At 39.5% G+C, this 21447-nt stretch overlaps 1 protein-coding gene across 1 annotated transcript in view; it reads right to left on the bottom strand.

The window, feature by feature from the left end:
• Nucleotides 1-21447, bottom strand: part of PEAK1 (pseudopodium enriched atypical kinase 1) — a 170937-nt gene that overhangs the window by 23522 nt on the left and 125968 nt on the right. The window contains exon 5 of the mRNA XM_040257307.1: nt 3503-4248. Coding sequence (XP_040113241.1) covers nt 3503-4248 — 746 coding nt within the window. The remainder of the gene's footprint in view (nt 1-3502; nt 4249-21447) is intronic.

Raw genomic sequence — 21447 nt, 5'->3', positions numbered from 1 at the left:
AGACCTTGCATTTTACACGTATCTGATTTCTATGATATTTAGATGAGACTTTGGACTTTAGAGTTGATGCCAGAATGAGTTACCTACGGGGCTGTTAGGATGGATTGAACATATTTTGCATGTGATAAGAACATGAATTTTTGGGGGGGTCAGGGGTAGAATGTTATGGATTTTCCAGGCAAGGATACTGGAATGGGTTGCCATTTCCTTCTCAGGGGTAGACTGAATCAAGAACCTTCAAATTCATATGTTGATGTGTTAACCTCCAGTGTTAACTGTATTTGGAGATAGGACCTGTAAAGAGGTAATTGGGGTTAACTGAGAGTAAAAGGGTGGGGCCTTGATATGGATTAGTGTCCTTATAAGAAGAGACACAGGTGGCCCTAGTGGTAAAGAACCTGTCTACCAATGCAGGAGACATAAGAGATGTGTGTTCGATCTCTGGTCAGGAAAGTCCCTTGGAGGAGGACACAGCAGGAGAGTCCCATGGACAGAGGAGCCTGGTGGGCTACAGTCCACAGGGTCACACAGAGTTGGACATGACTGAAGCGACTTAGCACACACAAGAAGGGACACTAAAGAGCTCTAATCCCCTGAGCCATGTGAGGAGTTAGAAAGAAGGCAGCCATCTGCAAGGCAGAAAGAGAGCCCTCACTAGAAACTAAATCAGTTGGAATCTTGATCTTGGACTTTCCAGCATTCACAACTGTGAGAAAATAAATTTATGTTGTTTAAGTCATCCATTCTTAGTATTTTGTTATGGCAGCCTGAGCAAACTAAGACAACACCCAAAGTTAAGATCTTAATACTCTGTCACCACAGTGGATTTGGTATTTAAGAAGCAGTATCCTTTGACTTTCAAATTATTAAATTCCAGCACCAACTTCCTTTTGTAACATTTTAAAAGACCTTTTAGTCTCTCTAACAGACATAGAGAACAGACTTGCGGTTGTGGGGGGGTGGTGCATAGGGGTGGAGTGGGGGAGGGACAGACTGGGAGTTTGGGGTTAGTAGATGCAAAGTATTACATACCGAATGGATGGACAGCAAGGTTCTATTATATAGCACAGAGAACTATAATCAACATCCTGGGATAAACCACAGCAGAAAACAATATTAAAAAATGTATATGTATGTGTAACTGAGTCATCTTGCTGTATAGCAGGAATTAACACATTGTAAATCAACTATACATCAATTTAAAAAGAGAGAGTTATACCTGCCTGGTCACTCTTAAATTTCATTAGTATGGAAAGGGATAATTTTGAGAAGACAAACAGTAAAAAGTTGATGAGCCAACCGCTAGTCTTTTTTGTTTATTTCTGCAAAGGTAGGGCTCACAGTATCCTAGTAGCTTATTCCTTTAAGGTTGTACTATCAATTGGGTACTTCTAGAAATGCCTAGAGGGTCTTCAAATAGACATTTATATTCACCATTTAGTGTAAAACATCCTTTCCCAAACCTACCAACAACTCTCAGTATATAACCACTTGCCACCTGTTCTTTGGAGATTGCTTTTGCATCATTACAAGCAAAGAAATCAATAGCAGGCCATTGATTTGGGAAAGAGACAAGATTGCACAGCAATAATACATAAAGTTAGTCAAGCCCTACTTCTCAGTTGTTTTGAAAGAACAGATAGTTCAACGTTCCTTTCTGAAATAGGCATTCCTCCTGCACCGGCGATCCTGTAGTAATCCAGGCCCGAGATAGATGAGGTCCCATAACTCCACCTAGTGTAACAGCTCTTGAACACTACACAGAATCTCAACGTGCCTTTTTTGACTCAACAATAATGTATTAACTTGAATCTAGATTCTCTCTCTGCAGTTTATCCCTCAATTTAAGAGGTGTGGGCTGGGCACAAGATCACTCTGAGTACCACCAGAGAGTGAAGTGGCTTAGGTGCTGCAAATGCAGAGAGCAGTCAGCTGAAGGTCTGGTCCAAATATATGTTCTGCCTTGAAAGACGGGTAAGGCCAATCATTTACCTTATCCATTAATTTACTAAGATACCATCTGGTCTATCTAGCCAAATTAACATGTACAAGTCATTTAGATATGTTAATTAGTTTTGAACCAGTGAATAGAATCTGGAAAAAGGGACTACGCAAAGGGTGAACCAACGTTATATTTACATAGAGATTTTATGCTTTTAGAAACTCTTTCACATGCATTATCTCACTTGATCCTAATCTCAATCCCACAAAGTAGATTGGTCATCATTATTGTAAACATCTGAAAGAGGAGGAAATTGAGGCTCAAAAGATTGTTGCTGTCCTGGTGGCTCAGACGGTAAAGCGTCTGCCTGCAATGCGGGAGACCTGGGTTTGATTCCTGGGTCAGGAAGATCCCCTGGGGAAGGAAATGGCAATCCACTCCAGCACTCTTGCCTGGAAAATCCCATGGATGGAGGAGCCTGAGAGGCTACAGTACATGGAGTCACAAAGTCCAACACGACTGAGCGACTTCACTTTCACTTTCACTAGCAATATAGGGAAGAAGCTAAGGGATAGTGAAAGAAGTGAATACCAATCACTAAGTATTTTGTTTTCTTGCAACCAAACAGCCCCATAAGATGGGTATGATTATTATTCCTTTCTAAAGCTGAGGAAACTGACACTCAGAGGAGTAACTTGTGACAGAACTAAGTGGAAGAGTTAGGATTTGATCTAGATCTTTGGGATTTCAAAGTCCATGCTTCAGTTATTATACTGATGAAGCCTATGGCTTACTGTTACAGTGAATGCAATTGCTCAAGAATTCTTGATGCTAAGAGTTTTAGCCTTCTTAAATAAGTGGGCTGTCTGGAATGGGTGATACACATTTAAGAAATTGATGTCACATAACAGAAAAAGTGTAGGTTATGGGGCCAGAGAGATCTGTTTAAATCCTAGCTTTACTAATTGCTAGCTGTGTGACCCTAAGCTTTATTCTCACCTGTCAAATGGATAAATAGATCTTAACCCCACGAACTTGATGTGAAGATTAAATTATGTAACACGAAAAAGTTCCTTGTACATCAACAAATATTGATTACCTTCCTCTATAAAAACATTTCTCTCGGAAGCAGAGGAGTTAGAAAGCAGAGATAGACAAGGGTCTCTTATTTGCTAGGGAATAAAGACAAAAACATAGAGAGTGAAAGGCACATAACAGACCTCATTTGTACAGGAAATCTTTGCAAACAATCCCACTCAAGTATTACCTACTTTAAGAAGAATTTTTTAGCATCAAGAGTCTGGGTTAAGGTCCTTCTAAGCTCCCACAGAATTCTGTTAACTTCTACCTTAGCATTCAGTATACTGTGTTATAAGTCTGTCTTTATAAATCTGTTTTCTCCTCTAGATAATAAGTTAAGGCCTCTTCTATTACAACATCTGGTGTAAGGCAGATACTTAATAAGTTTTTGCTGAATGGAGAAAAGGGGGAAAAAAACACACCCATCTCAATAACAGTGTGTTGGAGAGGATTAGAATCAGATTTACAATATTTTCTTACCTTGACTGCATAGTTATTAAGTGGATCTTTTGCGTATGAAGCTGTATAGTAAACTGCATCACCGGCCTCACAGCATGGCTTGTCACTGGTCAGCCTGAAGTCTGACCAGCTGTCTACCCCAAAACGGAGTTGATCTTTCTGCCCAGCCATGAAGAGGTCTTCACATTTAACAGCCAGTTTCTTCAAGGCATCTGTATGAAGGCTTCGGATTTTACCCACCACTTCTTCACGATTCTCAAGTCCTCGATAAAGTGCTTGTCTCTGTGGCTTCTGGATACTCCGGCCCTGTCTACCAGAGGGACCCCGCCGGCTGGACAGGGACTCTGTGCTGTTGGAAAACCTATCCTTAATACTGAGAGTGGTTAGGCTGGAGATGCTGTTTGCTGCTGAGGGCACACGTCTCTCCTTGTGCAAAGGTCTCTCCAAGGAGTCATAAGACTCAGCATCCAGTCCCTTGAGTTCATAGCTGACCGAGGAGCCAGCACTGCTGGCATCCCAACTGGGGTCAATATCATAGGTGGGATTAGCCATGACACAAAGGGTAGTTTCCAGGGACTTTTGGAGGTCTTTGGAGAGTGGCTCCGTATTGGCTCTTATGATCATTTTCTTTGGCAGTGGAGGTGGTGTTGGTTGCAAAGCATTAGGTGCATCTTGGTCTGTTTTCCCGCCAAAGGTGATAGCATCATCCAAAGCTCCCTTAGGCTGCCGTGGATGCTTGGGAGGTATCATGGCTGCTCTAGATTGTCCTGGATTGTTTTAAAATAAAGCAAGAAGAAAAAAAGAATAATTAAATAAGATTTTTGTTCTGGTTACATAATTGAAACTTAAACAGAAATAAATGTAGTAGTAAGAATTTAAGAAGTCAACACCTTAATTCAAAAATGGTAAAAGAAAACACGGAACAAATAGCTAAACTTAAAGGTAGAATTCAAGACCTAATGGGAGCAACAAATGTGAACAATGTCTCAGTATTTCCTTGCCATAGGAACAGGGCGATGGGTTTTGTTTTCAAGAAGGAATCCAGATTCTCCACTCCTGGCCCCAAGAGTGCTGTATTCACCACACTAGAGTACTAAGGAGTGACAGACACTCAAAGAACTGTACTGTGACAGAAGAGAGATGATAACATTTGCAGGTTAAAAAGCAATACTTGGGAGCATTACTAAAAACAAGCGGGATTAGCAAATGAGACCGCTATACTGGTGCTCAGACGATAATATTCTATTCTTTTAATTTTGTTCCAAAGTTATATTGTATTGTATCTCCATCCAAAACAAACAAACACAGTTTCATAAACCATGCTATTTCATTTCCCTACAGAGATGGCTTCTGGCACCACTGAAACTGGTCTATGTATAAAGATCTCTGAGATTGTGGTAAGGGAAACCATGTGTATGAGCAGGCAACTGCTGTTTCAAATATCACCCACAAACTCTTACATGATTCTGTTTTATTTGGGGGGGAGTATAAACTGTGATTTGAGAGATGCTACATTTGAACTTCTCTGACAACAAGCTCTAGTTACAGAACCAATCACCTTTGTTTCCTTTCCAGAATTTATGCTTAGAAGATAAAACACGTATCGTATGAATCAGTGATACCTTCAGGCCTTATAATGAGGATGGGGCATTATTTTTTTTAAAGACTTAGAAATATACCATGAAATTTTAATAAAAGTTATTAAAATTAGTAATGTTATTAAAATGAAATAGTCACTCAATATTTCAGAGTTAAAGCATAATGCTCTATTATGGGTGGAATTACATCCTCTCCCCCAAAATATACTTATGGTACTTCTAAATATGACCTTATTCAAAAATAGTCTTTGTAGAGGTAATCAAGTTAAGCTAATCAAGCATCCAGTGACTTCTTAATGAAGTCATTAAGGTAGGCCTCAGTCCAATATGGCTGATGTCCTTACAAGAAAGGGAAAATGTCATATGAAGACGCAGGGAGAACACCATGCTGTCACAGAGGCATTGCTTGGAGTAATGCAGTTGCAAGCCAGGGATGCTAAGGATTGATGGCCATCACCAGATGATAAGAAGAAATAAGGGAGGAATCTACCCAGAATCTCAGAGGGAACATGGCCTTGGTAACATCTTAATTTCAGCTCCAAGCTGCCAGAGCTACAGGAGAATAAATTTCTCTTGTTTTAAGCCCCCAGTTTGTGGTACTTTATTATATCAGGCCTAGGAAACTATGCTCTTACTACCGATTAGACTGAGCAGAAGGCATTGGAAGGTCTTGAGAATGATAATGAATAAGGATGGTGGTTTGTTTTTATTAAAAATCATGTCCTTGTAGCAATGCCAAGGGGAAGCACCAATATAAACTGTGATTATAATAACACTATACTCCATTTCCCATGCATGCAATCCACTTCAAGAACACTTAAAGAGTTTATATAAACTATGACAATATATAAGCAAACCTAAGAACCCTCTTTCCCCACAAATGGCATGTAGCAATATTCTTTTACAAAGAATAGAGCTACATTACATATAAAAAATATGTATATATAGACAGCATAAGACAGAGAGAGAGAAAGAATATGAGAATGCTAAGCTCTAAGAGGGCCAGGACATTTGTTTTACTCATTGTTGTACCCTCTATGTTAAGAAACAGGGCCTAATTATAATAGATGTTTAATAAATATTTCTTGAATGACTAAAGGAATAAATATTTAGGGCTAAAAGAGAAAAACAGGCAAAACTGTATAGGTACCTATATCAAGTGAAGATATTGAATTAGAAATTTATGAAATTCCCACAAAGAAAAGTCTAGGACCATATTGGCTTCACTGATGAATTCTACCAAATGTTTAATGAAGTATTAAAACCAATCTTTCATTAACTTTTCCAGTAAATAGAAGTGGAAGGAATACTTACCAACTTGAAATCTATGATAGGCCAATATTACCTATATAACAAAATAAGAGAAAGAAACCAATACACTAATATCCCTTATTACTAGATGCAGAAATCCTCACAAAATACTAGCAAACTCAATCAAGCAACATATAAAAAGGATAAGACACCACAACAAATTTGGATTTATCCCAGAAATGCAAGGTTGGTTTAATATCTAAAAACCAATCCATGTCACATATAATGTAAATAAAATAAAGAGAGGAGGAAAAAACCTTACATGGTCAGCTCAATGGAAGAAGAAAAAGAATTTAATAAAATCCAATATTTATCAAGATAAAAACACTGAACAGGCTGGAAAACGAAGGGCTCATCCTCGTTCTGATACAAGGTGCCTATGAAAAACCAAGAGCTAAATCATACTTAATGGTAAAAGCTTAGGTTTTCCCCGACTAAGATCAGAAACAAAACAAAGATCCCCATTCTTGTTTCTTCTATTCTACATTGTACTGGAGAACCTAGACAGGGAAATTACAAAAAAAAAAAAAAAAAAAAAAAGAAGAAATAAAAACACCCAGATTGGAAAAGAAATAAAACTATCTCTATTCACAGATGACATAATCTTGTACACAGGAAAGCGTAAAGAGTCCACAAAAAAATGAGAACTAATATACCAGTTCAGCAAGATTGTAGGACTTATGATCAATATAAAAACTCAACTGTATTTCCATACACTAACAATGAATAATCCCAAAGTTAAATGAAGAAAAGAACTGCATTTATAATATCATCAAAAAATATTTAGAAAAATATTTAACAAAGTAAGTGTAAGACTTGTATACTAAAATTACTTGGGCACTAAAAACTTTTATGAAAGACACTAATGATCTAAATAAATAAAAAGAAATTTTATGTTCATGGATCAGACTTTATATGTTAAGATGGAAATATTCCTCAAAGTTTTCCTCTGAAAATTTAATGTCATTGACATCAAAACCCCAGCTAGCTTTCTGGCAGAAATTGACAGAACAATCCTAAAATTCATATGGAATCACATAAGATCTAGAGGAGGCCCTCTCCCCACTCAAATCTTGAAAAACAGAACAAAGAACCTACATTTCCCAACTTCAAAATGTACTTCACAACTACAACAACCAAAAACTATGGGGCCAGCATAAGAATAGAAATACAGGTGGATGGAATAAAATTGAGAGTCCAGAAATAAACTCTTACATTTACAGTTAACTGATTTTCAACAAGGATGCCAAGATAATTCAATAGGGAAAGAGAGACTTTTCAATAAATGGTGCTGGGACAACTTGGTATCCACATGTAAAACAATGAAGTTGAACCCTTACATTACAGTATACACAAAATTAACTCAAAATATATGAAAGATCTAAATGTTAAAAACTAAATCTATCAAACTCCTAGAAGAAAACATAGGAGTAAAGTTTTTAGACTACACAATTATTTCTTAAATAAAATACCTAAAGCACAAGTAACCAAAAATCAATAAATTGAAATTCATAAAAATGAAAAACTTTTATGCTTCAAAGGTCAATTTTAAAAAAGTGAAAACATAACCCTTAGAATAGGAGAGAACATGAGCAAATCATATATCCAATAAGAGACTTGTATCCAGAATTTATAAATAACTCTAACAACGAAAAGATAGAGAATCCATTAAAAGTGATCAAAGTGGGACTTTGACCCTGGTGGGCCAGTGGTTGAGAATCTGCCTTGCAATGAAAGGGATGTGAATTCAATCCCTGGTTGGGGAACTAAGATCCCACGTGCCACGGAGCAACTAAGCCCATGCATTGCAACAGACGATCCCACAAGATGCAACTAAGACTGAAAGCAGCCAACTAAATAAATATTCTTTAAAAAAAGCAGGCAAAGGATCTGCATAGACATTACTCCAAAGAAGATATACAAATCGCCAAAAGGCATGTATAAAGATGCTCAGCATTTCTCACTAGGTAAATGCAAACCAAAACCACAAGACATCACTTTATATCCACTAAGCTAGCTTTAATAAAATAGATGGACAAGTATCAGTAAAGATATGTAGAAATTCAAACCTTCATACATTGCTAGTGGGAATCTAAATGGTGCAACCATGAAAACAGTTTGTTAGTTATTCAGAAAGTAAAACACTTACACATGATCCAGCATTTCTAATCCTAGGGATATATCTGAGAGAAATGAAAACATATGTCCACACAGAACTTGTATTCAAATGTTCATGGCAACATTTGCATACAAAAGCCCCAAAGTGGAAACAACTCAGATGTGCATCAACTGATGAACGGATAAACAAAATGTAGCACAGCCACACAACATAATATTCAGTTCAGTTCAGTCACTCAGTCGTGTCCGACTCTTTGTGTCCCCATGGACTACAGCACGCCAAGCTTCCCTGTCCATCACCAACTTCCACAGCTTGCTCAAACTCATGTCCATTGAGTTGGTGATGTCATCCAACCATCTCATCCTCTGTTGTCCCCTTTCCTCCTGCCTTCAATCTTTCCCAGCATCAGGGTCTTTTCCAATGAGTCAGCTCTGTGCATCAAGTGGCCAAAGTACTGGAGTTTCAGCTTCAGCATCAGTCCTTCCAATGAACAGTCAGGACTGATTTCCTTAAGAACTGACTAGTTTGATCTCCTTGCAGTCCAAGGGACTCTTAAGAGTCTTCTCCAACACCACAGTTCAAAAGCATCAATTCTTCGGCACTCAGCTTTCTTTACAGTCCAACTCTCACATCCATACATAAATACTGGAAAACCATAGCTTTGACTAGATGGACCTTTGTTGGCAAAGTAATGTCTCTGCTTTTTAAAATGTTGTCTGTATTGGTCATAGTTTTTCTTCCAAGGAGCAAGCATCTTTTAATTTCATATCTGCAGTCACCACCTGCAGTGATTTTGGAGCCCAAGAGAATAGTCTCTCACTGTTTCCACTGTTTTCCAAGCTATTTGCCATGAAGTGATGGGATCAGATGCCATGATCTTAATCTTTTGAATGTTGAGTTTTAAGCCAGCTTTTTCACTCTCCTCTTTTACTTTCAACAAGAGGCTCTTCAGTTCCTCTTCACTTTCAGCCATAAGGGCGGTATCATCTGCATATGTGAGGTTACTGATATTTCTCCCGGCAATCTTGATTCCAGCTTGTCCTTCATATTATTCAGCCATAAAAGAAATTAAGCCCTGATGTGTGCTACAATCTGTATGAACCTTAGAAACATTATGCTAAGTGAGAGAACCCAGTAATAGAAGACCATATATCATATGAAATATTTAGAAACACATAAATCCATAGAGATAGAAAGCAAATTAGTGGTTGCCACAGCCAGGGGAAAGGGAGAATGGAAACAACTGTTAATGGCTTTCTGTTTGGGGTAGGCTTCCCAGGTGGCACAATGGTAAAGAATCCACCTGCCAAAGTAGGAGGGGCAGGTTCAATCCCTGGGTTAGGAAGATCCCCTGGAGAAGGGTATGGGTAATGCACTCTAGCATTCTTGCCTGGGAAATCCAATGGACAGAGGAACCTGGCAGGGTACAGTCCACGGGGTTGCAAAAGAGTCAGACAACACTTAGCGACTAAATAGCAACAATTGGGTTTGGGGTGATGAAAATGTTTTGGAATTAGATACTGGTAGTGGTTAGGCAATGGCACCCCACTCCAGTATGCTTGCCTGGAAAATCCCATGGGTGGAGGAGCCTGGTAGGCTGCAGTCCATGGGGTCGATAAGAGTCGGACACGACTGAGCGACTTCACTTTCACTTTTCACTTTCATGCACTGGAGGAAATGGCAACCCACTCCAGTGTTCTTGCCTGGAGAATCCCAGGGACGGGGGAGCCTGGTGGGCTACCATCTATGGAGTCACACAGAGTCGGACACGACTGAAGCGACTTAGCAGCAGCAGCAGCAGCACTGGTTGTATCAGTCAGTTCAGTTCAGTCGCTCAGTCGTGTCCGACTCTTTGCGACCTCATGAATCGCAGCACGCCAGGCCTCCCTGTCCATCACCAACTCCCGGAGCTCACTCAGACTCACGTCCATCGAGTCAGTGATGCCATCCAGCCATCTCATCCTCGGTTGTCTCCTTCTCCTCCTGCCCCCAATCCCTCCCAGCATCAGAGTCTTCTCCAATGAGTCAACTCTTCACATGAGGTGGCCAAAGTACTGGAGTTTCAGCTTCAGCATCATTCCTTCCAAAGAAATCCCAAGGCTGATCTCCTTCAGAATGGACTGGTTGGATCTTCTTGCAGTCCAAGGGACTCTCAAGAGTCTTCTTCAACACCACAGTTCAAAAGCATCAATTCTTCGGCGCTCAGCTTTCTTCACAGTCCAAATCTCACATCCATACATGACCACTGGAAAAACCATAGCCTTGACTAGACAGACCTTTGTTGGCAAAGTAATGTCTCTGCTTTTGAATATGCTATCTAGGTTGGTCATAACTTTTCTTCCAAGGAGTAAGTGTCTTTTAATTTCATGACTGCAATCACCATCTGCAGTGATTTTGGAGCCCCCCCAAAATAAAGTCTGACACTGTTTCCACTGTTTCCCCATGGGACCAGATCTGGGACCAGATGCCATGATCTTCGTTTTCTGAATGTTGAGCTTGAAGCCAACTTTTTCACTCTCCTCTTTCACTTTCATCAAGAGGCTTTTTAGTTCCTCTTCACTTTCTGCCATAAGGGTGGTGTCATCTGCATATCTGAGGTTATTGATATTTCTCCTGGCAATCTTGATTCCAGTTTGTGCTTCTTCCAGCCCAGAGTTTCTCATGATGTCCTCTGCATAGAAGTTAAATAAGCAGGGTGACAATATACAGCCTTGATGTACTCCTTTTCCTATTTGGAACCAGTCTGTTTTTCCATGTCCAGTTCTAACTGTTGCTTTCTGACCTGCATATAGGTTTCTCAAGAGGCAGGTCAGGTGGTCTGGTATTCCCATCTCTTTCAGAATTTTCCACAGTTTATTATGATCCACACAGTCAAAGGCTTTGACATAGTCAATAAAGCAGAAATAGATGTTTTTCTGGAACTCTCTTGCTTTTTCAATGATCCAGCGGATGTTGGCAATTTGATCTCTGGTTCCTCTGCCTTTTCTAAAACCAGCTTGAACATCAGGAAGTTCATGGTTCATGTATTGCTGAAGCCCGGCTTGGAGAATTTTGAGCATTACTTTACTAGCGTGTGAGATGAGTACAATTGTGCCAGGAAAATGCACTGGTTATAGTAAACACCCTCTTCCAACAACAGAAGAGAAGACTCTACACATGGACATCACCAGATGGTCAACACCGAAATCAGATTGATTATATTCTTTGCAGCCAAAGATGGAGAAGCTGTATACAGTCAACAAAAGCAAGACCAGGAGCTGACTGTGGCTCAGATCATGAACTCCTTATTGCCAAATTCAGACTGAAATTGAAGAAAGTAGGGAAAACAACTAGATCATTCAGGTATGACCTAAGTCAAATCCCTTATGATTATACAGTAGAAGTGAGAGATAGATTTAAGGGACTAGATCTGATAGATAGGGTACCTGAAAAGTGGTCATATAATTCTATTAATAAACTAAAACTCATTGAACTGTACACTCAAAAAGGGTGACTTTTATGGTATATAAATTGTATCTAAATATTAAAGCAAATCAACAATTCAGTCTTAGAAACCATCATAAATTCAGTTTTTAGTCATATCTTCCCATTATTCTGTGCTCTTAACATCACAAAGGATGTAGGGGCTTGTCATTTATTGAACTCTTCCTGTGATGGTGAGGCCTCCCTCCTGGTGCTGTCCCAGCCCTATTTTGCCTCAGCTAATGTGTGAAGTCAGAACCGTAGTTTATTTACAAGATGACAGAAATAGGCTTTGTAACAAATATTCATTTTCCATTTGCTGACTCAGAAGATGCAGGAGGTTAGAAGCGGTGAACTGCACCAGCAGCTTATCTTCCTGGCCTGACTACTGTGGCAGTCTTCTGAAACCACTGTCTCCAGTTTTTCTTCCTTCACCACACAAACCATTAGAGACTTTATTCAAACACCAAATCTGATCATGGCATTCCTCCTGTACTTCAAAAGTTCTGTCCTTGAGAATTTGGACTTGGTCCCGAGGATGCAGTTTTGTGGCTTCAGCACAGAAAGAAAGCCTCTTCTGACCCAGCCCTGGTTGTTCTGTTTCTCTCACAGCATTTTCCCGTGTGTCCTAAATCGGAGCTACCAAACTGCTTGTGGTTTCTCCAGCACTCTTGGCTACTTCATGCTCTGTGTCTGTTCTCTTATTGACCCTCTTCCAGGAATGGTTTCTCTCTCCACTCATCTTTAAACGTTCTGCCTCTGAGGAATGTTTCTTACTCCACTTCAAAATTGCAAAACTGACCTCTCCTTCCCGGGGACCTCAGATGTATTATGTGAACATTTCTGTCTTAAGCACTTAGAATACTTGACTTGTGTCCCTATATGAATTCCCCATGGGTGTAATCATTGAGGGCAGACACTTGGCTCATTTATAGCCCAGGACAAAGCAAAGAGTCTGGCTGAGGGGGGAATGGAAGGAATGAATTAATAATGAACAAAAAACAAAACCTAGAAACATGAACCTATTCTCATTCCTTCCCGTGAGAATCTTTATGGGATGGCCATTTTCTTTCCATTTTTTTCTAAATAAGAACAGTCACGAAAACGGAAGGAATGAAGGATTCCAAAAGTGCTTTCTTTTTCCTTTTCTTTTAAATGACCTCAGAACTGACAGGTGAGGCAAGGTCTAACACCATCAGCAGCTCTTTCACGCTTATCAGAGGAGGTGCAAGAGGGCTGATCATGCCACTTCCCACCACCTTCAGAATAAAGTCCGAACTCTTCAGGAAGTTAGGCAAGGCTATCAGTCTTATCTGTCACTATTTCTCATCAAACCTCCCATAAGAATCACTTAATTCCTATTCTTTTAATAGGTTCCCTGTTTTTACTTTTATATCTCTGCCTTAGTAAAGGTGTTCTTCCATCCTAAAGTGAAAGTGAAAGTGTTAGTCACTCAGTCGTGTCCGACTCTTTGTGACCCCATGGACTGTAGCCCACCAGGCTTCTCTGTCCATGGAGATTCTCCAGGCAAGAACACTGGAGTGAGTTGCCATGCCCTCCTCCAGAGGATCTTCCGACGGTAAAGGCAGACTCTTTACCAAGGGAGCCCCATCTCTACTGAAGCCATCCCTCCTCTCTACTCCCCACCCCCAAGTTGGGAGCCATCACTTCCTCCTCTGTGTTCTCTTACCACTTTTCACTTTATGATAGCATTTTTAGCTTTTTATATTGTGTGTATTTTTTTTTTACATTCCCTTGGAACCTCTGGCGCGGCGTGAGACACGCAGCAGGTGTGCAGGAAACAGCTGCCAGACTGAAAGACGGTGTCAACAGAGTTGGTCATCATTCCAAAATGAAAATGGGCAGCCAAGGCAGCAAGGAAATAAAGATATTTAATAGTGGCTTCTCTCTCCAAACAGTGGGACATGATCTCCTGGGAGCTAAGATTTCCACATGGGAATCAGAAACATTTGCATTCTAAATGAAACCTTGAACATTTTACAGCCCATGCAAGGTCAAGGCACTTGCCCAAGTCTGAAAGTGTCCTAAATTTTTTTTTTCTTCTGAGAAGAACAAGTTCTCCTAACTGAATTCCAATCATTTGGGTCAATGTTTTAAAAGCTTGGTATCTTAGCTGTTTTTATTTTAAACTTTTAATCCTGTACATTCTTCTCAAGCCTCTGGGACCAGACACTAAGCTCAGCTTTCAGCAGGCTTGATATAACATCACATACTCTACATTTTTGTGGCATGCCAGCTCTCTAAACAGAAAAAAAAAAAAAAAAGAAGAATGTGTTCTAAATCTTGCCTTGCTATAGACTAAAATGTTCTTTTGGACAAATATGTTTGACTAAATCATGCTCAATCCCTACGTTCCTTTCTTTTTTCCTTCCTTTTCTTTTCCTTTCTAAACTCTATCTTTATATTTCTTCTTCACTTAAAAATGTCTTCAGACGGAAAAATAAGGCCTTATATCACTTTCTGAAAAGCAAATGATGAAAGATGGATTAAAAAGCAATAATTTACTGACACTACTTCAAAGAAGCAAAAAGGATGTTTAAAACTCCTCAGGAAGGAAAATAATTGATATGGGCTCTAAAATCTTGCATGATTGGTTTAACAATAGAAAAGAAATAAGAAAACTATTATCTCTAAACATCAACATTTTAAAGATGATTATACAGTGAAAAACTCAAAATAATAATTATATCTATAGAGATCTACTGGAAGGCACCATCATTTGAAGACATACTTGGGAAAAATCACAACAAATGTCTGCTTAAAACCTGACAGTGACTATCATCTCAGGGTGCCAGGGATTAAAGGCCCTTAAGAATGACCCATTTAGACAGAGACAGTGTGTTTATGAGTACAATTAGCTCCTTATCCCAGTAAGACAGGAATGTCATGGTCTCCTGGTCAGTCTCCCTGCCTCCAGTCATCCTGTAAGTAGCTTCCAGAATGATCTTTAAGAAATCCTGATCATGCGGCTCTCCATCTCCTATCGGAAAAGATACACTCATTGTGATACATACATACCATTTATGATTTGGCCCTGCTTTTCCACTCTGCCCCATTTTGCCAACTCTGCCTCCTTCACTCTGCACTTTAGCTACCTTTAATTAAGTACTTGTAGTTAACCATTCATTTTTCTATCAAGCTTCAGGCCTTTGTGCATCCTCTTCCTTCTACGTGGAATGTTCTCCCTTGTTGTTAGTCTGGCAAATAGCTACTCTTTTGAGCTTAAAACTAGTGACCTTCTCTGAGACCATCCCAGGCAGGGGCTTTCATTGACCCTTTAAATATGCACTAGCATTCCCAGTGCCTCGCCTGGTTCCCAGGAGACAGCTGGCACTCAGCAAATGAAAGTGTTAAAGCCAATATAAGTGGAATATATTTTTATACTTAAACTGTAATTTCAGTCTTCATCCTGAATCTTTTCCCAGGGCTCATGACAAACAACACTGATGAGAACAGGAAGGGAGAGGACAACAGAAGAGACGGTCATCAATAAACTGGGAAAGGGGCACTGGCAATAGATGCCACACACACACTGGGCAGCAGCCTTGCCAGATGAGTGGCCCCTCCTCGACTGGCTCCAGCACTCACTGCATCAGCCCCTGGCAGGAGGCCTCGGCAGCTTAGGAGGAAGGGTCCTAAGCCACCTGGGCCTTACCACTGTGCTAGGTTCCAGCACCGTTAAATGTAGGCACCAACTGGCAAGCCACAGGGGACATCAACTTCATGCCAAATGATAAAACAAAGCTTCAAGATCACTTCAGGCTCAGGCTTAGCTTCAAACAGTGTGATGCATGGACCACTTTAAAAGAATGTCAGTGGTGTAGCAGCTGACAGACTCAGTTTTTCAAAGCTTGCATTAGTGAGAACCTCTCCAAGAACAAGAGATTATTTATTTGGGGGTAAGTTATCTATGTAATTTAAATATTGTGCTCTGCCAACAAATTCCAGTACACATGGGAAACTATTTTTAAATTGTGAATGCAGCCAACTTAAAAGATAGGAACACAGCCTATGGTTCTTTTTAAATAGAGATAATTACATTTTTAGGAAGTACAACAAATGCACGAACAAATGTTCAAAGCTGTCACTCTCACTTTTTAAAAAATATCCAGATAATCTAAAAATGTGTAATTCTTTAATCTTTGGTTCGAATAATTAACTTTGTATTATGTGGCATAATGTCTGGCCCATAGAATTATTTGTTATGCCTCAATAATTATTAGTTGAGTACATGAATGAATGGTAATATATTCCTCAGAATGATTTTTTTTAAAGCTGCCATTTATGATGACATTACTCCATAATTACAACATCAAGTGGAGTAGGAAATGGCAACTCACCCCAGTATTCTTGCCTGGAAAATTCCATGAACAGAGGAGCCTGGTGGGCTACAGTCCATGAAGTCACAAAGAGTTGGACACGACTGAGCTACTGAGCAGGCACGCATGCACAACAAGGCTGGCGATGTAATGATATTCCTTTAAGTATAACTAACTTTTAAAATTTCACACTGACGGTCAATACACTGCCAAAGGAATTTCTGGGGATAGAAGCCTTTTAAGTGTTTTCTTTCAGTGTTTGATAGGTGCAGCCTTAAGGAGATGGTCTAGGTAAGTCAGATGAGGAACATGAACAGTTTCACATGGAAAGGAAACTGAAGTATGAAAGTGAAAGTTGCTTAGTCATGTCCAACTCTTTTTGACCCCATGGACTATACAGTCCATGGAATTCTCCAGACCAGAGTACTGGAGTGGGTAGTCTTTCCCTTCTCCAGGGGATATTCCCAACCCAGGGATCAAACCCAGGTCTCCTGCATTGCAGGCAGATTCTTTACCAGCTGAGCCACAAGGGAAGCCCAAGAATACAGGATTGGGTAGCCTATCCCTTCTCCAGTGGATCTTCCTGACCCAGGAATTGAACCGGGGTCTCCAGCATTGCAGGTGGATTCTTTACCAACTAAGCTATCAGAGAAGCCCCAAACTGAGGTACGGCTTACATAATTCCTTAACTGGGAAACCCTTGCTTGAGTCTCATTTTAGAAAAAAGAGCTAGCTGATAAATGGAACATATAAACTAGGACTTGAAATCTTTCTATATGAAATTTCCTCAGGAGAGCTCAATTTCTATAACATGAATCTTACAAAATCAAATGCTAAGTCATTTTTGACACATTCATTCAAATGTGTTCTTAGCACCTTCTGTGTGTTTTAGATAATGTGTTACGTTGTAGGCACAAAAAAGGAGGAACAGGCCAAAACTCTGTCCAGTAAAGGGAGACTGGGAAGATCTCTCTAAAAAAGTAATGTCTAGAGTACTTAGTTACAAAGTGAGTGAAGGAGAGTTAAAGTCACCAACTAATTTCCAGCAGAGTAGAAGTCATTACAAGCTCCTGATTTTAGTGGGCTGATAAAGAAGCCAAGAGTGCCATATAAAAATATAGTGATAATTCTTCTAGACACTCTGAGATGGATATAAGAAACATGGTGGAAATGTTGAAGGTCTGATTAAAAAAAAAACTTTCTATCACTTCTTCAGGAAATCATTTTGAATGGCAGATACCCTGCTAAATTCAGCTTGGGGTATTAAGGTGTTATAGATCAGAGTGTGTTCAGTGATCGCATGTCACTGTCACCCAGAGGAAAACCATCACTTTGCAAGGGGCAACCTCCCTAAGGACCTGTCGAGTGCATAAAAGCCAATCATGATTTTTGTGCCTGCAGAACACAATACAAATCCGCCAAATAACAAATTATTTAAATCAGTGCTGTCCAGTCAAACTTCCTGTGATGATAAAAACGTTCTGTATCCGCATGCTGAATACAGTAACTACTAGCCACATGTGGCTATTGAGCACTTGAAATGTTATGAGACTGAGGAACTGAATTTTTATCTATATTTTAATGAATTCAATTTTAAATAGCCATCTGTGGCTAGGGGCTACCATACTGTACAGTAAAGCTCTAAAATCTAATAATTAACCCAGTTATAAACAAAATAAAGTTTGCTTTATTTATGTTAAGGAGAAAAAAAGGCAGCTGAATTAACCCTGGAGAAGGATCTCTGAGATAAAAAAAAACAAACGAATGGTTTGCATAAGTCAGTAGCTTTTTGTAGGAATGGTTAAAGCACAACAGTTCTTGTTATACCACCGTGGAGAAAGGAAGCTGTCCCAAGGGTGGAGGTCTAGGGGGAGAGTCTGAAGTAGGGTAATCAGGGCCTGGGCTTCCCAGGTGACCCAGTGGTAAAGAACGTGCCTGCCAATGCAGGAGACACAGGTTCAATCCCTGGGTCAGGAAGATCCCCTGGAGAAGGAAATGGCAACCCACTCCAGTGTTCTTGCCTGGGAAATCCCATGGACAGAGGAGCCTGGTGGGCTACAGTCCATGGAGTCACAAAACAGTTGGACATGACTTAGTGACTAAACATCAACAACAACAATCAAGGCCTACTCCAGTCCAGTTGTTTTTTTTTTGTTGTTGTTGTTTGACTTATTAGTTTTCAGAACTATCTAAGAAATGTGAGAAGTACAGAACAAGTTCAAACCATGTCCCTTTTGTTTTCTTTTAAGCTTTTTATTTTGAGTATAGCAAAGGGGCTCACCCATATATATACATGTATCCATTCTCCCCCAAACTCCCCTCCCATCCAGGCTGCCAAATAACACTGAGTAGAATCCATGTGTTACACAGTAGGTCCTTGTTCGTTATCCACTTTAAACACAGCATGTGAAGGTGTCCATTCCAGACTCCCAAATTACCCTTTCCCTCACTCATCCCCACCCTCTGGCAACCGTAAGCTCATTCTCTGTTTCTGTTTTGTAAATAAGTTCATTTGTATCATTTCTTTTTAGATTCCACATATAAGGGATGTTATACGATATTTTTCCTTCTCTGTCTGCCTGTCCCTCTGTTTGGCCACAACTAGCAGACCTTGGGGCACTGGGCCTGTCACAGTACATTGCTATTATCTGTCATATCTCCTCTGGTCCCTGCTGGCCACCTTGGGGGTCCTGTCTCCTCATTACGTTTCACTCAGGCATCAGTTGCACAGGCAGCTCACAGCTTTTTGGACTTACATTTTGTTGCTCCATTTAGTCAACATTTCTAACAAACATTTAAGATTATTTCTACTTTATTCTATATTTTCTGGCTAGCACATCAAACATATTGACAAATGAAAGCAGCAGTATATTTTGGGGTAGAAATAAGGGAACTTGACAATTATTAAGCTCTTCTATGAACCAAGCACTTCTTTTGCCATCAGCCCTACAAAGCAGATGCTACTAATTCTCTCATGTCAGATGAGGAAATTGAAGCTCAAGGATGGTAAATAACTGACCCACAGTCATGCAGGCAGGCAGTGATACAGCTGTCATAAGAACCCAAACTTGTCTGATTCCCCCAAACCTATGTTTTTTCCTACTAAGGAAAAAAAAAAAAAACACAACACGGCTTCCTAAGCCTACTTTTAACAATGCAGTTTTCAGAATAAATTCTACAGCAAAACATTACGGTAATTCTTAACTTCCCTCTGTCAGTTTCTTACATCAGATCATATGTTCTCTGATTAATTTTTTTTTTAAAGAAGAAGACTAAACAAAAAAAGGAAAAAACAAGAAAGAAAGAATGTGTTTGTGGAGTGATTCTAGAATCTTTAAAAGGATGTGAAGTTATTACATTAAGAGGTTTTGTTTCCTTTTGGTCTTAAAACACATAAGTTCTTTTTTTTTTTTTTTTTTTTTTTAAAGCTACCAAGGCATTAAATCCTAAGAAATTACTCCAAGGGATAGTTTAAAACTTCATGGAAATGATTTATTGAAAATATTAAAAAAGGTAAGTTCCAGATGCCACCTAAAATACTGTTACATTAGGAAAACTAGCAATACCAATACTACAACAACAACAACAACAACAACAACAAAAACCCTACCAGTTTGTAGAACTGATGGAGCCAACTCTATCTATTATTCAGTTATTATTGTACTTACATAGTAAAACCATGTACCATATCCTATGGAGTCAAGCATCGCCACCTAAGTACTTAAGGAAGGCTAGGCAACATTTTATAAGCATCACATACTTTTAAAAGTAAAGCAACAGGTAGAAAGAAAGTTATTTTTCTGATGGGGCATCTGTAACTTAGTATTTTTGTACTCTAATCAAATCTTTTACAAAAAATGTCTCTCAAAGTGGATGACTTAAAAATGGAAACACTTGCAGCCTTTCAGTATCTTTCAAGAATTTAGTGTTTACACTCATTTTAGTCTAGTAATATAGACAAACTGGGTTTCAATCTTGATTAAGTCCTTACTGGTTCTGTGACTTTGGGTAATATACTCTGATGTACTTTCTTCATCTGAAAAATGGAGATAATGACTCCCAAGGTTGTTGTGAGGATTAAAGGAGTCAATATATGTAAGGCACTTGGCATATTCATGAAAGTAATGCTCTATTTTTCTAAAAATCTATATAACTGAGAAGATAATAAGATAAAATAGTTAACTTTAACTGATGTGGGCTAATGGATATTTTTAAAGAAAAGATTCCATAAGATAACAATCAGTAAAAGTTTGCGTATATTTACTGAGGACATCATGAAAGAAATTTTGGTGCAGTACATCTTGGAATGTGAAGTCAAGTGGGCCTTAGAAAGCATCACTACAAACAAAGCTAGTGGAGGTGATGGAATTCCAGTTGAGCTGTTTCAAATACTGAAAGATGATGCTGTGAAAGTGCTGCACTCAATATGCCAGCAAATTTGGAAAACTCAGCAGTGGCCACAGGACTGGAAAACGTCAGTTTTCATTCCAATCCCAAAGAAAGGCAACGCCAAAGAATGCTCAAATTACTGCACAATTGCACTCATCTCACATGCTAGTGAAGTAATGCTCAAAATTCTCCAAGCCAGGCTTCAGCAATACGTGAACCGTGAACTTCCTGATGTTCAAGCTGGTTTTAGAAAAGGCAGAGGAACCAGAGATCAAATTGCCAACATCCGCTGGATCATGGAAAAAGCAAGAGAGTTCCAGAAAAACATCTATTTCTGCTTTATTGACTATGCCAAAGCCTTTGACTGTGTGAGTCACAATAAACTGTGGAAAATCCTGAAAGAGATGGGAATACCAGACCACCTGACCTGCCTCTTGAGAAATCTGTATGCAGGTCAGGAAGCAACAGTTAGAACTGGACATGGAACAACAGACTGGTTCCAAATAGGAAAAGGAGTACATCAAGGCTGTATATTGTCACCCTGCTTATTTAACTTCTATGCAGAGTACATCATGAGAAACTCTGGGCTGGAAGAATCACAAGCTGGAATCAAGATTGCCATGAGAAATATCAATAACCTCAGATACTGGCTTAAAGCTCAACATTCAGAAAACAAAGATCATGGCATCTGGTCCCATCACTTCATGGCAAATAGATGGGGAAACAGTGTCAGACTTTATTTTGGGG

The sequence above is a fragment of the Oryx dammah genome, unplaced genomic scaffold, assembly GCF_014754425.2.
Source record: "Oryx dammah isolate SB20612 unplaced genomic scaffold, SCBI_Odam_1.1 HiC_scaffold_16, whole genome shotgun sequence".
NCBI classification, from domain to species: domain Eukaryota; kingdom Metazoa; phylum Chordata; class Mammalia; order Artiodactyla; family Bovidae; genus Oryx; species Oryx dammah.
The sequence above is the reverse complement of the archived record's forward strand: the minus strand, read 5'-3'. Positions and strand labels throughout refer to the sequence as shown.